This window comes from Saccharomyces paradoxus, chromosome X (assembly GCF_002079055.1).
Source record: "Saccharomyces paradoxus chromosome X, complete sequence".
In the NCBI taxonomy this organism is placed as follows: Eukaryota; Fungi; Ascomycota; class Saccharomycetes; order Saccharomycetales; family Saccharomycetaceae; genus Saccharomyces; species Saccharomyces paradoxus.
This window is the reverse complement of record NC_047496.1, coordinates 311,091-325,158: the sequence shown is the minus strand read 5'-3', so window position 1 is coordinate 325,158 and position 14,068 is coordinate 311,091. Positions and strand designations below refer to the sequence as shown.

General features: G+C 38.8%; 9 protein-coding genes across 9 annotated transcripts; 4 read left to right on the top strand and 5 right to left on the bottom strand.

Annotated features, from left to right (window-relative positions):
* Positions 1 to 195: 195 nt before the first annotated feature.
* On the top strand, positions 196 to 1,824 carry BIT61 (Bit61p; the record flags this gene model as incomplete). Its single annotated transcript, XM_033911333.1, has 1 exon — positions 196 to 1,824. The coding sequence occupies one exon, from the start codon at positions 196 to 198 to the stop codon at positions 1,822 to 1,824; it is 1,629 nt and encodes a 542-aa protein (XP_033767224.1).
* Positions 1,825 to 1,900: 76 nt separating this feature from the next.
* Positions 1,901 to 3,124, bottom strand: YHC3 (amino acid transporter YHC3; the record flags this gene model as incomplete). Its single annotated transcript, XM_033911332.1, has 1 exon — positions 1,901 to 3,124. The coding sequence occupies one exon, from the start codon at positions 3,122 to 3,124 to the stop codon at positions 1,901 to 1,903; it is 1,224 nt and encodes a 407-aa protein (XP_033767223.1).
* Positions 3,125 to 3,368: 244 nt separating this feature from the next.
* BNA3 (kynurenine--oxoglutarate transaminase) lies at positions 3,369 to 4,703 on the bottom strand (the record flags this gene model as incomplete). The annotated part of the gene is made up of 1 exon (XM_033911331.1): positions 3,369 to 4,703. The coding sequence occupies one exon, from the start codon at positions 4,701 to 4,703 to the stop codon at positions 3,369 to 3,371; it is 1,335 nt and encodes a 444-aa protein (XP_033767222.1).
* A 1,194-nt stretch (positions 4,704 to 5,897) lies between these two features.
* Positions 5,898 to 8,039, bottom strand: NUP82 (linker nucleoporin NUP82; the record flags this gene model as incomplete). The annotated part of the gene is made up of 1 exon (XM_033911330.1): positions 5,898 to 8,039. The coding sequence occupies one exon, from the start codon at positions 8,037 to 8,039 to the stop codon at positions 5,898 to 5,900; it is 2,142 nt and encodes a 713-aa protein (XP_033767221.1).
* A 245-nt stretch (positions 8,040 to 8,284) lies between these two features.
* Positions 8,285 to 10,777, bottom strand: LAS21 (mannose-ethanolamine phosphotransferase LAS21; the record flags this gene model as incomplete). Its single annotated transcript, XM_033911329.1, has 1 exon — positions 8,285 to 10,777. One exon carries the CDS (start codon positions 10,775 to 10,777, stop codon positions 8,285 to 8,287), a length of 2,493 nt encoding a protein of 830 aa, XP_033767220.1.
* Positions 10,778 to 11,092: 315 nt separating this feature from the next.
* On the bottom strand, positions 11,093 to 11,350 carry COA3 (Coa3p; the record flags this gene model as incomplete). Its single annotated transcript, XM_033911328.1, has 1 exon — positions 11,093 to 11,350. One exon carries the CDS (start codon positions 11,348 to 11,350, stop codon positions 11,093 to 11,095), a length of 258 nt encoding a protein of 85 aa, XP_033767219.1.
* Positions 11,351 to 11,595: 245 nt separating this feature from the next.
* MRPL8 (mitochondrial 54S ribosomal protein bL17m) lies at positions 11,596 to 12,312 on the top strand (the record flags this gene model as incomplete). The annotated part of the gene is made up of 1 exon (XM_033911327.1): positions 11,596 to 12,312. The coding sequence occupies one exon, from the start codon at positions 11,596 to 11,598 to the stop codon at positions 12,310 to 12,312; it is 717 nt and encodes a 238-aa protein (XP_033767218.1).
* Positions 12,313 to 12,502: 190 nt separating this feature from the next.
* DLS1 (Dls1p) lies at positions 12,503 to 13,003 on the top strand (the record flags this gene model as incomplete). Its single annotated transcript, XM_033911326.1, has 1 exon — positions 12,503 to 13,003. One exon carries the CDS (start codon positions 12,503 to 12,505, stop codon positions 13,001 to 13,003), a length of 501 nt encoding a protein of 166 aa, XP_033767217.1.
* Positions 13,004 to 13,180: 177 nt separating this feature from the next.
* MPM1 (Mpm1p) lies at positions 13,181 to 13,939 on the top strand (the record flags this gene model as incomplete). The annotated part of the gene is made up of 1 exon (XM_033911325.1): positions 13,181 to 13,939. One exon carries the CDS (start codon positions 13,181 to 13,183, stop codon positions 13,937 to 13,939), a length of 759 nt encoding a protein of 252 aa, XP_033767216.1.
* Positions 13,940 to 14,068: the final 129 nt, after the last annotated feature.

The following is a 14,068-nucleotide window of genomic DNA, read 5'->3' as shown; positions in this document are numbered from 1 at the left end:
TTCACAAATTTATAGAAAATATTCTCGCTTATCACCAATGTTCACGAATCATCTTCTTCTAAGGGCCGGTGACAAAGGTGCATAATGTTAGAAAAATTGTCCGATGAGTGAATTTATATAACGGAATAACATAATAAAGAGATCTAGGTGGCAAATACCACAATTGACGTCTGTAGGGACATAGTTTTTATCGTTATGATAGCAGAAGGTCCACTCCCTCGAGAAACAACTACTACAACGCAACACCCTATCAATACCGAACAATACCTTAATGTACAATCAGCAACAGCCCCAATAAAAAATTTTCCTACGACAAGTGAGATTAGCCGTCAAACTCTTGTGGACACAACAAGGGATGACGTTTACTCCATCAAGAATTTGAAAGGCTCGAGGAACCCAATCAGTCCCAGTGTTTCTAACGTTGGCTTCCAATCCATATTCCAAACAGTAGATCATCCTCGATCCAAGTTGAGTGTGGCCTCAAATCATTCCTTGAGAAGCAATGATGAAGCCTCAGCCGTAACACCTAATTCAAACTCTTCTCAGATTGGGGAATCCCAAAGCGTTAAAATGGTGGAGTGCTCGAACAATCTATCCAAAAAGTTATCCTCCGATGCAATATCTATTACTCAGAAAAGTTTACACTCAACGCCATCCGGCAGGTATATAAAAGGAAAGGCTTCTGGTTTTTTTAAAAGGAGGAACAGGGCACATACAACCATTTCATCAGATCCTGCTTCGTTTTTGACAGATTCCAGCACCTTGCATAATAGTTCACATTCATTTCGCAACGTAATTAAGAACTTTTTCCAAAACAAAAGCCACAGGCACATTGGTCAAGATACCATAGAACCTGCAATTCCAAATTCGTTAAGTAAATTTCTGCATTCTTCTTATGGAAGACATAAATCTCCGTCACAATTCATTCATACCAATGCAGGGCAGCTTGTGGACTCAGGAACTTCTGTGTATTCATTGAATGTTAATCCATCTGGTGTCAATCCCAATATAATTGTCGAGGATCCGCTATCTGGGGCGGATCCTTCCTCACCAAATCCTGTCTCAATGTTGCACGATCTTTTAAGGAACTTACCATCTCTCGAAGCTAATTATAAACACTTCAACTCTCAAGAATTGACAACACTTACGAATAATATTTGGAATATATTCTGTAGTAACGTAGCAGAATTATTCAGGACACAAAGAATATGGAAACTCAGGGCCAAAATAGAAAATTTCAACGAAGTTTTAGAATTTTACTGCATTTTAAAAACAGATCCAAGAGTCACCAATAGCGGCATGAATAGAATCATCGGCGATTTGAAAGAATTTTTAGTTGGCTCCCTATACAATTTGGAAAATCAAATTGTTTTCAACTATTCCAATGAAGACACAATAAATAATGCATTAAAAAGATTAGGTGTTATATGGCGGATATTTTACCAAGAAGTATATTATGATTTGGCTGCTGTGTTGTTACCGTTGGATCAGAGTATCAGAGAGGATGGTAATTCTACGGTATTGAAATCAGGCAATGAAAGTCGGACAAACATTGCTGGTAAGTATTCCATTGGGTTTCTTTTGCTTATGTGCTTTAGAGATTCAATAGTGTTACCTTGTTATGAAAACTTCGTGAATAGTCACGATGGTATCAGCAAAAGTTTTCAACTTTATATTTTTAATCAAGAGGAAGAAAGTAATGTTACTGAAATAGATAAATTGACATTGCTGCAATGTTTTGGCATATTAAGCACCATTCAAAGTAACGATAGAAACCAACGAATTGTTGATGAATTATTGACGGGTATTAGAATGAGTATATAGAAAGCATTTGACACTTTAGTTTAATCTGTTATTTAATATTTGGTTTAACCTGTTATTTGATATTTCCAACAAAACATTATTCCAGCCTACACCAAGGTCTATTGTCGGCAATTTGGTGCTCACAAAGTTTAGGCTCTAGCCCCAAACCAAGTAATGCAGCCAAAAACACGCCAAACGAATCAGCAATAGACACGGCACCCATGGAAAACTCTGTTTCTTCAGGATCCTCCTTTTCGAGAATATTTAAAAATGTGTTGACATATGATGCACCGCCAAGAAAACCCTCATAGAATATTAGAATCATTACCACCCAGGGCGAATGTGTGACATAGAACCATGATTGCAGCACTGTCATGCATAAATTTATACCTTGTAAGAACGCTAAGATGTATAAACCCCTCATTCTTATAAGATGTCCAAACGATCTCGATATAAAGACACCTAATTGGTAGAGCGTTCCATAAGTTACATATATATCTCTGTATTTATGGAAGAAAAATGGCATCGACTTACTTCTCTCATCGCCATTAATTGGAAATAATAAGGTCGGAGATACTGCTTGATTTATTAAATATTCGAACAAATAGACGGTGGTCAATGGAAGCATGTATGGAAAAACTAATCTTCGGAGTCTCTTGAACGTTTGCAAAATGTGCTGCCTTGTGGAATACAGGGATTGGGAAGCGTTAGTGTGTGTAAAGGCGACGGGAAAGGGCACCAAGAGGTCATCCTCTGCTTCGTCGATTTGAACACTCTGGTAGGTCAGGTTGACGTTGTTGGAATCTAATTTGAAGTAAAATAGAAATGCAAATGGGAGGACACTAAATAACAGCAAAGTTAACTTCACTGGAACTTTAAAGATTGAAGTTAAGATCATGTAAGATGCTCCTCCGAGAACTCCTGCGCCACCAGTACCTGATGACCACCCATTTAAAGAAATTTGTTTATAATAATGTGTTAATTGTAGGAATGTCACTTCTCCAAATCCCGAAGATATAGATGCGAAAGATATTCCTAAGAGACAGACAAACAAGTTTTTAAAAGAAACTAAGAACATTCCTAAGCAACTCATCGTGATCAAAGACCATATTCTATAGCTGTACTTGATTCTATCAATAAAGAATGGAGAACACAATTTAATGGTCAGTGATGGGAATATATCTGCTAGTAATACCAAAGATTTAGGTAACGTAGGACCCACGATATCAACGGCTGCGGAAAGTATCACCACATAAAGCACATTATTGATCAGACCAAAGAGCCAAAAGTAGCAATATACCTCGCGAGATTTATCACTCATTTATATCTGCCTATGCTATACCTCTATACAAGTTTGAAGGCATTATGATTATACTCTTTTGAAACATTACCACATGTTCATATTATCTATTTTTCATTAAGGGTTCAGTATTTTCGCAGTACGCGAAGAAAATTTGTATTTTTTCCGGAATATGGATGTTTATATTTACTATTTCTACATAGAGATATACGACGTACTTTATAAAATCTATAGATTGGGTAAAAAAGCTATTTAAAAATGTATGTTATAAGTAGTCTTTGAGTAGTCTTAATCTTTCCACAGCCTTTTCTAGATAAGAATCATCTTTACAGACTGCAAACCTTAATAAATTCTCAGCAGCCTTTTCGTGCTCTTTGATATAAAATTCAGTGGGAGGAATGGCAACCACACCTAATTCATTAATTAACCAATGAGAAATACGGAAATCTTTTCCCTTATTCAAGATCTCTTCTGGATATGGGTAGTCCTCAGGGATTTTGACTTTGGAGAAATCAACCAGGACAAAATATGTACCCTCGGGAGCCGTGTATGGTAGTCCCAATTCATCAAAAATTGATGTAAAAATCTTGAATTTGTTGATGTATTCCAGTCTCATTTTTTCGAAGTACCCAATTTTCAAAGCATCGTTGATAGAGTTTGCACATGCTTCCTGTAATGGGGATGGAGATGCAAAACAAATTCTTGTATGCGCCTTAGCTGCGTAGCTCAACAACTCTGCGTTCAAGGATAAGACCCAACCAATTCTCCAACCAGTAGCAGCAAATGACTTACCAGCAGAACCGACGGTCAAGGTTAATTGCCCAATTTCTGGAGAGAGTGTAGCAATTCTAGTAAAAGAATCAGTGAAGTAAAGGTGCTCATAGACTTCATCTGAAATAATCACAACATTGTGCTTAACACAAATGTTGCCTAAAGTGGTTAGTTCCTCACGGGTGAAAACTTTACCAATTGGGTTGTGAGGAGTATTGATAATGACTGCTTTTGTCTTGGACGTGATTGCTTTTTCAAATTGTTCAAAGTCAATGGTCCATTCTTCACCCTTGGTATTCCTTTGGTCCAATTCCTTCGGAGGATTGATGGGGACATAAACGACTTTACCGCCACAAAGTTCAATATTAGGAATATATTGGTCAAAAAATGGCTCAAAAACAATAACTTCGTCGCCAGCATTCAAAAGCCCCATCAAACAAGAAAGTATACCTTCATTGGCACCTGTGGTAACGGTAACATTTTCCGCTTTCAATTCTGTATTATAAATGGGGGAATACAATTTAATCAACGAGTTAATTAATGATGGCCGACCTCTAGTCGGAGAGTATTGATTAACTAATGGAATATCTAAGGCTTTCTGAGCTTCCTTGATAGCGAATTGAGGAGGGGAATATGAAAAAAAGCCCTGTCCCAAGTTTATTAGTTCACGACCTTGGTTCTTTGAGTTATTGGTAGCTTTTGCAGCGGCCTCATTGGTCAGTGACCAGACATCTTTGGCCGTGTTAGAAGTGAAATATTTGTTGGCAACAACTTTCGGTTTTGAAGTAGACATTAGGTTCGTAAATTGACGGACGAAGCTTTTTTTCATAGAGAGCTCGGGCAATAATGTGTTCTGTACGCAATCATAATAAATCAAACACTTTATATATCTCTTTCACACCTTCCCCTTTTAAACATGACTGGAATTTTGTATCTTGATAGTCATAATGACAAAAAAAAGCCACAGTTACACATCACGTGCTAAACAAGGAATATTATTTCTGAGAGAATTCCACTCGAATGGAAAAGACTCATTTATGTTATGAACATACCAAAAATTTGTTAGATATAATCTACGTAAGAGCTGAATAAAGTACATCTCGCACACAACAAAGTTACACTACAATTGGCTGAACAGAGATCATTTTTTCAGCCAGTGGTTTCTTTGTATAGGCAACAATGCCATCATCCGTTTCAGAAAGAATATTATGTAGTCAATCCTCTTTGCATGGACATAATCTCTTCAAATGGTTAAGCCACTACTTGGAATAGTGCGACGAAGATAATTCTACCGGTTTCAAAATCTGTCCCAAAACAATCTGTTTTGCTGTCGAAATCCCTGCCCCGCAAAAAAGAGTCCGTTGTTAGACACTGATCGTTCAAGAAATTCGATCGTGTTTAGACGGATATGTAGTAAGAAAGTGCACCCAACGTTAACATTTGCACTGCCTGAAAAATTTTTTTCTTGTATTAAAATGACAACACTTATTTTCCATGTATTGTGAAGGCTGCGGTTCATCTTCTATACTTTCCACTAACTACTGCAAAGCTTCAAACAAATACAAATACTGGACGTAGCAAATTCGAGTTCATTCTCGAAAGGAAAGGGAGACATTCACTGGGTGAAAATTTATATTGAAAATATTTTCCAACAAAAAGTAACCGTATTGCTTGGTGGCGGGTTGATAACTCGCGGTCGGGAGACATCATTCATAGTGGTGGTATGAACATCTTGCCCATCGTTCTTCACAGGGGTAGCATTTATTCACCAAATAAAGTAACAAATGGACTTCCATTTTGTATACATGTTATTTTCGGCAGCGCATAGTGAAGTAAAAGAAATGATACATGATCCAATGATACAGCATACTGGAGAATTTTTTTGAAGATTTGGTACGTAGCAGTAGGCATTATATATCAACTGGTTCATATATAATACCCACCTTTTCATATGACGTTATACCTTTGCTCAATCGTTCCTAACCGTACATATGGTGATAGCAAACAAGGCGGGTCGGTTACCTCATTGAGTCTTAGTAGTGAGTTGCTGAGAAACATGCAGCAATTCTTCGTTGCACTCTTTAATAATTTTTGAATCTGTTTCAAGCATCTTGCGTAACTCATCCCATTCGTCTTGACTCTTTTTATCGGCCTTGATAGTCTCAGCCTCAATACGAGTTAGTTCACTCTTCAAATACGATAAATCTTGCTGAAGGGATTTTTGAGAATGAACAAAGCAGTTAAATTGCAATATTTGGTTTCGTATCTCTTTGAACCATTCCATCTCACCATGGCTCATTTTTTTTTCTTTGAATTTATTGGATTCGGCAATTTGAGAAAGCTTTTTGGTCAGTTTGCTAAATCTCTTCATTAATTCTGACTGTCTGCTTGCTTGTGCATCCCATTTCTTATTTTGTACTTCGAATTTTTTCCGTAAATCAACATCCTTAGAAATTATTTTGCATGTAGATTGTAATTGACGCGTCAATTCGAATTGCTGCTCATGAATTCTGTTGTAGATAGAGACACCTAAGGTTTGAGCTTTGACAATTTTTTGTAAAAATTCTTTAGAAACATCCGTGAAAATTTCCAACTGGTTTTCACTAGCTTCGTTTTTCAAAGGTATTTGACGATCCGCAGATGAGATGATTTGTTCACATGGACTTATGCAAATTTTTTGGAAGTTTTCGTTCAAAATCAGAATCTCATTTATGGGTTGTGTGAAACTTACCTTATAAATATCTCTCACCATGTCACTCTTCTCTATACATGTGTCTGTTTCAACTAGAGCGCTTTGCACTTTTTGATCGTTTGTTATAATTTGAAAGGTTAGTTTCTTATTCGACATCAAAGCTAAGTTTGATTGATCATCCCAGTTGATATAGGCTAGGTTTGGAATGCCTTCTATGGTAGCAATATCTTCAAGTTTACTTTCAAATTTCAGACCTGCAAGTGGATTCAGATCTGATTCATTAATACATTTGCTCAGTGTAGAAGTCCAGTTTGTGGAATTTACTTGTTGTAGAAAATTTTCGGAAAAGATATACAATTTTCCTAACTGTTCAGGTAATGCTTTCAGGAACTTGATTTCTCTTTGTATTTTGATTCGTTCAATTAGAACCAATGAATCATTATAGACATAATTGTCCACATCCCACGACATTGTCATTTCTAAATCTTTGAATAGCAAGACTAAAGATCCATCATCAAAACTGACACAAACAAGTTCATTTTCCCCATGGTCAATTGGTATGGTTGCGATATTTGTGGCAGTAAAGTCATACAACTCGGTAGGAAAAGGATTTATGGTGAATGGTCCTTGCATTTTGACAAAACGATATTCCTTTTGAATGTCGACTTTACCAAGTTTTGAATCCCAATTTTCATGAATTTTTGACACAAACTGCAATTGTTTAATAATATTTCTTTTGACTGTAACATCCGTTGTGGAATCGAGGGACTCGTACATTACTAGAGATTTTTTTAAAATCCAGCTGAGATCTTTTTCATTTAACAGTAACACTGACGGTAAAAATGGATAAAATGCAAAGATGTCACCACCTTCTGTAGTGTTTAGACAATACAACGTCAATCCATCCTTACTGAATTCTAAATCTGCGATGTCGTTAACGCGTGCGTCTAAACCAAAGGAGTTACTAGGTTTGTTCAAAATGATAGGCTTTTCTTGTTGATCGAGAATGTTAAACATCGTGATAGTGTCATCCTCTTTTAAGACCACTATACAAGAATCACGGTAACCCTTTGGATGAAATAAAACTTTCTTGATAAGTGATTTCGGGCCAACTTCAATTTCATCAATTGAGTAGTAGAAAATTTGGAATACTTCTTGCATGGAAACGTCTTCAATGTTGGAATAGCCCCAGGGAACTTCCATTACAAAAATTTCTTGATGACTGAAAAAACACAGTAAGTCACCAGAGATACTAGATATTACATGGAAAGTATCATCCAAGACCAGGTGACGACTAAAGTTCAAACTGTGGTAAAGTGAATCAGTGAGCATATTGCACCACCTTATTATGTTATCTTGAATGAAAACAATTCTTGTGCCATTCTGAGAACTAAAAATATAACGTGGAGATTGGCTTGCTGAAAGCGATGCTTTGAAAATGGGAGATGCAGCTAAGCTATTGGATTGGGACATACTTCGGAGTATAAAAAAGACCACCACTCAATTACCGCTGTCTGTTTTATTGCTTGAATATTAGATTCATTCAGAATATTTCAAAATATTCAACTTTTTTTTATATTGAAGAAGTTAATTTTTCATTTTTGCTGCGGCGAAAAGAGGGAAGGTCAATAGTAGGTTTTTTTTTGCATTTGTTTCAGTATGGATCTATAAACTATCATTTATGTATATACATTTAGGCCATAGGAACGAATAACCTGCTAATCAAGAGCGAAGAGAACGGTCAGTTCAGGTAACCACCCATTCAGCAAACCCATAACAAAATTCCACCCAAGAAAATAACATAATTTTGGACTGAAAACGGACCAAATAAAAAGATGGAATCTTAAAAAGATACATGCCGTCATCAAACAAGTTCCAAAGATGCAGTGATAGGTAAAGGCAGGTAATTTGCTTCTGATAAAAGTTTGCAATTTAGCTTGTGATGAAATGGAGCCATAGTTTATTGACCACGGTAGCATGGACCAGTATATTGCCGGCGCGAAATTTGCAACGGACATTAATATTCCCACTACGTAGATGTTGTAGTCTGAAGAAACACCATGGTATGCGTTTCCGAGATCTATAGTAGAAATAGAATTTGTACCGCCGAATTGGAAAAAAGTAAAATTTTGTAAAATTAAGGAGACTAGGTTTGACAGATAAATCTTAGTTGGTGACGTTAACGAAGAAGTTGGAAGATTTTCGAAAAAATAACAAATTTGGGACTCTAAAATTTGGAAAACGATAAATTGACCGATATTTTGAGATGAAGTTTGTAAAATCAAAAGTATTGTTATGTATACTTTCATATCTTCAATAAGATAGTTTTTGTTTAGTACTTTTAATTTCGTCAAAACCAATCTTGAAATGACAACAATGGCCCAAGCTTGGAAGAAAACGCGTGCAAGTACAATTAAGTTATTTTCAGTCGGGACAAAGTCTATCTTCATCAATAAATCATGCATAAAGGGCGGTATTTCAGCCTGGTTGCCATTGACAATTTCCCATGAGATTTTGTACGTGAAACACAACCCGACTAAGATAGTGGTGACAATGAAATGTAGTGCTTGAGACCGAGCAGACGCCATTATCAGCGCTAGAAATGTCAACATATTCAAACACCACTTCCAGAAAGGGTTCTGATTAAGTATATTAGACATAACATTAGAATATATGAATTTCTGGCCACTATTATTCCAAAACTTGATCAAACGAACACATGCCATCATTATAACCCAACGTACAATTATAAATACATTCAATTGGTATGCGAAGAGAGGAACTACCGAGGATGCAGTTACTATCCACCACCACAATTGGTGTTCCTCTTCAATGAAACTGCTTGCGAATGTGGAAATACCCAGTATAATGGAAAGTAACAAAACAGAAAAGGAGGAAATGCGCAATTGCCAAAAATTAGGTCCAGAATAACGTTGTAATCCATAAACGGCAATAGCTGTTATGATAAGGAAACCGAAAAAAGCTAATGCCAAAAGTGGATAATTATAATTTGTTGCAGACTTGGTTAATGTTTCTTGAATATTGTACATCTTTGTATAAATATCATCAATAGTTAACTCGTCGAGAGCAACGCCGTCGTGGTGGTCAGATAATTTCCACAAATGCATGAAATTCTCTTTCATACTTGCCAGCTTATTAGGCAGCAATTGTAGGAAGTCATGTATGATGATCCCAACACTATTCATGGGTATTGGCATACCAAACAGGGCTGCTATGGTGGAGACGATGTCAATTTGTTGAACAGTCTCTAAATACTGGAAATCGTAGTCCGGGCCAGCATTGATGGGCAACGTGTGGTTTACCTGCGATTCTGGCTTAGCGAACTGAGCTAACTTAGGTGACAAGAATAACAACCCTGCTGATGTTTCCCCAGCTGAAGAGCCACCATGGTTACCCAATTCGTTCATGCCATGGTCGCCAAGAACACAAATCAATGTATCGTCGTCATTTTCATGTTCCAGCACTTGGTCATATATAGACTTCAGGATGCTGTCCATTTCTTGGTGTTTCGCGGCCATAAACTTCGAGTGCGGCCCATCTTTATGACCAATATGGTCAAGACCCAAGTAATGTAGAATAGCCACGTCCCACTGGGCCCATTCCTGAAATAACTTCCCGGGCAAATTCCTCGTCACATTGTTATCGACTTGAGTGAAATCACTCACAAAAAAGGAATGTGTCGGGTCAGTGAAATCAAACCATTGCTGTGGGAACAGTTTCAGCCAGGTGTCATCGCCCATGAAGCGAATTGTGTTATTATGCTGGATGAACTGCTGCAGCCAGGAGTCGTGTTCCGAAAGATCGTTGGAGTCTATGTCCTGCGCTACATTCAGCAGCAAATCTATGAAACTAGGAGTAGATCCTGTAGTAATACTTTTGAGTCTAGGCAGCGTCACGGTGGGCGGATTGGCGAACGACGTGTAACCCCATGCTTCGCCCGTATTGAGCCATTGGTGCACGTTGTTGAAATGGGATATCTGAGAATCAAAAAGAAAGTCCGATCTGAGAGCGTCAATAATCACAAACACCAATTTCTGAAAAGGCCTGTTTTGCTGGAGATCACGATCTTGGTCCGGATCCTGCTTTGCTATACCTGTCAGCACGATTTTTCTAGGAAAAAAGGCAAATATGAAGAGCAAAATAGCGAGTAGTTGAGCGCATGATAGACACGTGAACTGCTTCAAGTTCATCTTGGTATGTTAGCAATATGTGCGTACAAAATGAACTTATTTCAATGTTGTTTATAGTTTAACATTTTCCTTTTTTTTTCCAAATTGAGTTTTTCATCATATTCTTAAACTAAAGAATGGCTGTTAGAGTAGGACAAAGAGTACAAACAAACAGAATGTATGTATATATCCGTATAAGCATATATATATATATATATGCGGGTGTATATGTGTGCATGTACGCGCGTAGGGAAAGTATTTACAAAAGAGGGAGAGAGGAGCAGTGCAAAGCCGATCAATGGAAGGCTACAGTATACCTCGACAGGGACGGCTTCTTTATGTCTTCTTCTTGGCCTCGTACTCCTTCTTGAGGGCCTCGAGCTCCTGCGGATCGATGGGCGGAACGGGCACATCTGCAAAATCGTTGTCCTTGTGTAGAAAATGGTATGTGTAGTAGTAAACAGAGCCCGTGACACCCAGCAGCAGCGTGAGACCGAGCATGTTGCCTTTGAAGAAGGGTTTACGGGCCCTGATCATGGCCGGTGTCATCTTCCACGTGCGGGTGTCTTGGTACTTGGAGGGATTCAAAACCATACTACTTTGTCGTTTATATATGTGCTCTCGTTACTGCTCACATGCTATTGTTGCTTATACTGCCATAGTAAAGACTCCCTTTATACAATGAGCAAAAATCACTGCCTCGTCTGTCACTGCGCACGAGGCGGGAAAAGTTGGTTAACAAGAGCAAATGAGATTTAGCAAGCTAAAACAGCTTATAACGGTTCGAAGGATTGGCTACGCCAAAAGAAAAAAGGTGAGAAGCACAGTGGAGCGAAGAGATGACAGTAGGTATTGCTAGGAAACTCTCTAGGGACAAGCCACATAGGGATGCGCTGCTAAAAAACCTTGCGTGCCAGTTGTTTCAGCACGAATCCATTGTGTCAACGCATGCCAAATGTAAAGAAGCTTCCAGGGTTGCAGAACGGATCATTACGTGGACGAAGAGGGCAGTAACGACAAGTAGTAGCGTGTCGCAAGCGGAGTTAAGGTCACAAATCCAGAGTCAATTGTTCTTAGCAGGAGACAACAAAAAGTTGATGAAGCGGTTATTCAACGAGATCGCACCGCGGTACATGGAAAGGCCCGGTGGGTACACACGTGTGCTGCGGTTAGAGCCTAGGGCCAACGACTCAGCGCCGCAATCTATCTTGGAACTAGTCGATTCTCCTGTGATATCCGAATCGCACGCGGTAAACAGGGGCAATTTGAAGATGTGGCTGTTAATCAAAACAGTCATCAACGATGACGCCAACGGCCTACCTCACAACCCGCTTACATTACAGAATCTGCACAAATTGGCGAAGTTTAAGCCAGAAGCGCAGTTGCACGGTGAAATCACGCTCATCAAGCAGATCTTACTCAAGGAAATGTCCATGCCCTATGATGAAGCACTTGAAAACGAAAAGACACAGGCACTTTTGAAAGAGGTCAACTCTTCATCATTGCCAAAGAAGATGAGAAAACCCTCCTCTTATGTCATGGTTTCCAGACCTTAAAACGAGAATTTTGTGTATTCCCTTGTAAATATATAGATGACAATAAAAAAAAATAGCGGTAATAATGTGTATATGTTTGTAAGTGTTTTTTTTTCTTTATACAGAGAAAAAAATGAAAAATAAAAGAGAAACAGGAGAAACGAGAGAAGATATGTCAAGATAGCTCGCTTCACATGACCAGGCTAACACAATGAGCAATGAGGCTAGCGGTAAAGAAACGGTGTCTACACCTCTGTATTCGCCCAAGTTGCCTGTGGAAAAAGTACAGAGAATAGCCAAGAATGATCCAGAATACATGGACACTTCGGATGACGCATTCGTAGCCACAGCATTTGCTACTGAGTTCTTCATCCAGGTGCTGACCCACGAGTCCCTACAAAAACAACAGCAACAACAACAGCACGTACCGCCTCCCTCGGATGAACTCACGCTATCATACGATGACATCTCTGCCACAATTGTGCAATCTTCCGACGGTCATTTGCAGTTTTTGAATGATGTGATACCAACGACAAGGAACTTAAGGCTTTTAGTTGAAGAAAACAGAGTTAGGTACACTACGAGTGTAATGCCCCCTAATGAGGTTTACTCCGCCTATGTTATGAACGACATGGCTCCGAAGCCCAACATTGTCGAGATTGATCTTGATAATGACGAAGACGATGACGAAGACGTTACCGATCAAGAGTAACTACACAAATACATGCATAAAAGTGTTTTCTTTCTCTTACACGATCTGTAAACAACATAGTTTCTTTATACGTTAATTAAGTAAAGGGGGAAAAAAAATAATAAGCTTTGAATTTACGAAGCCACGAAAGAAAAGGGCAAGAAAGACAAAGGAGAACTGCAAGGCTATTTACGTATAATGGGTTTTTATCAAGGCAATGACAATGACGCCAGCACCAAGGCATTTAATGACAATTATATCAAAGATCAAAAATTCGCAACGGCTCCCTTCTGGAACCTCTTTCCAAAGTTAAGGGATATTGATGAACACGATGACGCACTCTTACCATTGCCCTTCAAGTTCAACTTCAGGGATTTTGGTGATAGTGCATTCGCCATGGCGTCCGGAATCCCTACTGTAAAGCAGTTTGACAAGTGCGAAGAACTTGAGGGCCAATCCGCATGGACTACCCAGGGAATTTGGAAATGCCTTGTCCCAAGTAAGGCTATCCCTCCTCTACCCAACTTGGACTTCCTCTTACCTCTGGAGGAGGTTCAATCTGACAAATCGCACTCTCGTGGGTTGTTCTTCAACGATTTCAACCTCTTTCTGAAATGGAGGTCGCACATGAATAAGCTACAAAAGCAAAGAAGCAAGACTAGAACTACTGCCGTAGAGTCTCTGGCTAGAACTCCGGAGGACCTCATGCTGAGCTGGGATGACTTGCATCTGGGCAACGATGCTGAATATGTTTCTGCAGATGGCTCCAAGAAAATCGTTGGGAGAGCACAGTCCATAAGCACCACGAAGGATTCCAATGATGCAAAACGCAGCACCGTCAAAACTGAGAAAATCTACTTTGATGATGGCACAGTAGACGTCACTACCACCACTACTTCCAAAGGATCCGCTCCCAAGGTGAAGCATGAAGTGGTGAGTGTCGACGAGGATAATTAGGCCATTTTTGTTTCCTTTTTCTTTTTACCCATATCTTACACATAATGCCTTGTACATATCGCACGATTATGACCTTGCGCGTGTGGGAAAGCATGCGACTGCTAGGGGGAGATTTACACACAAAACAGT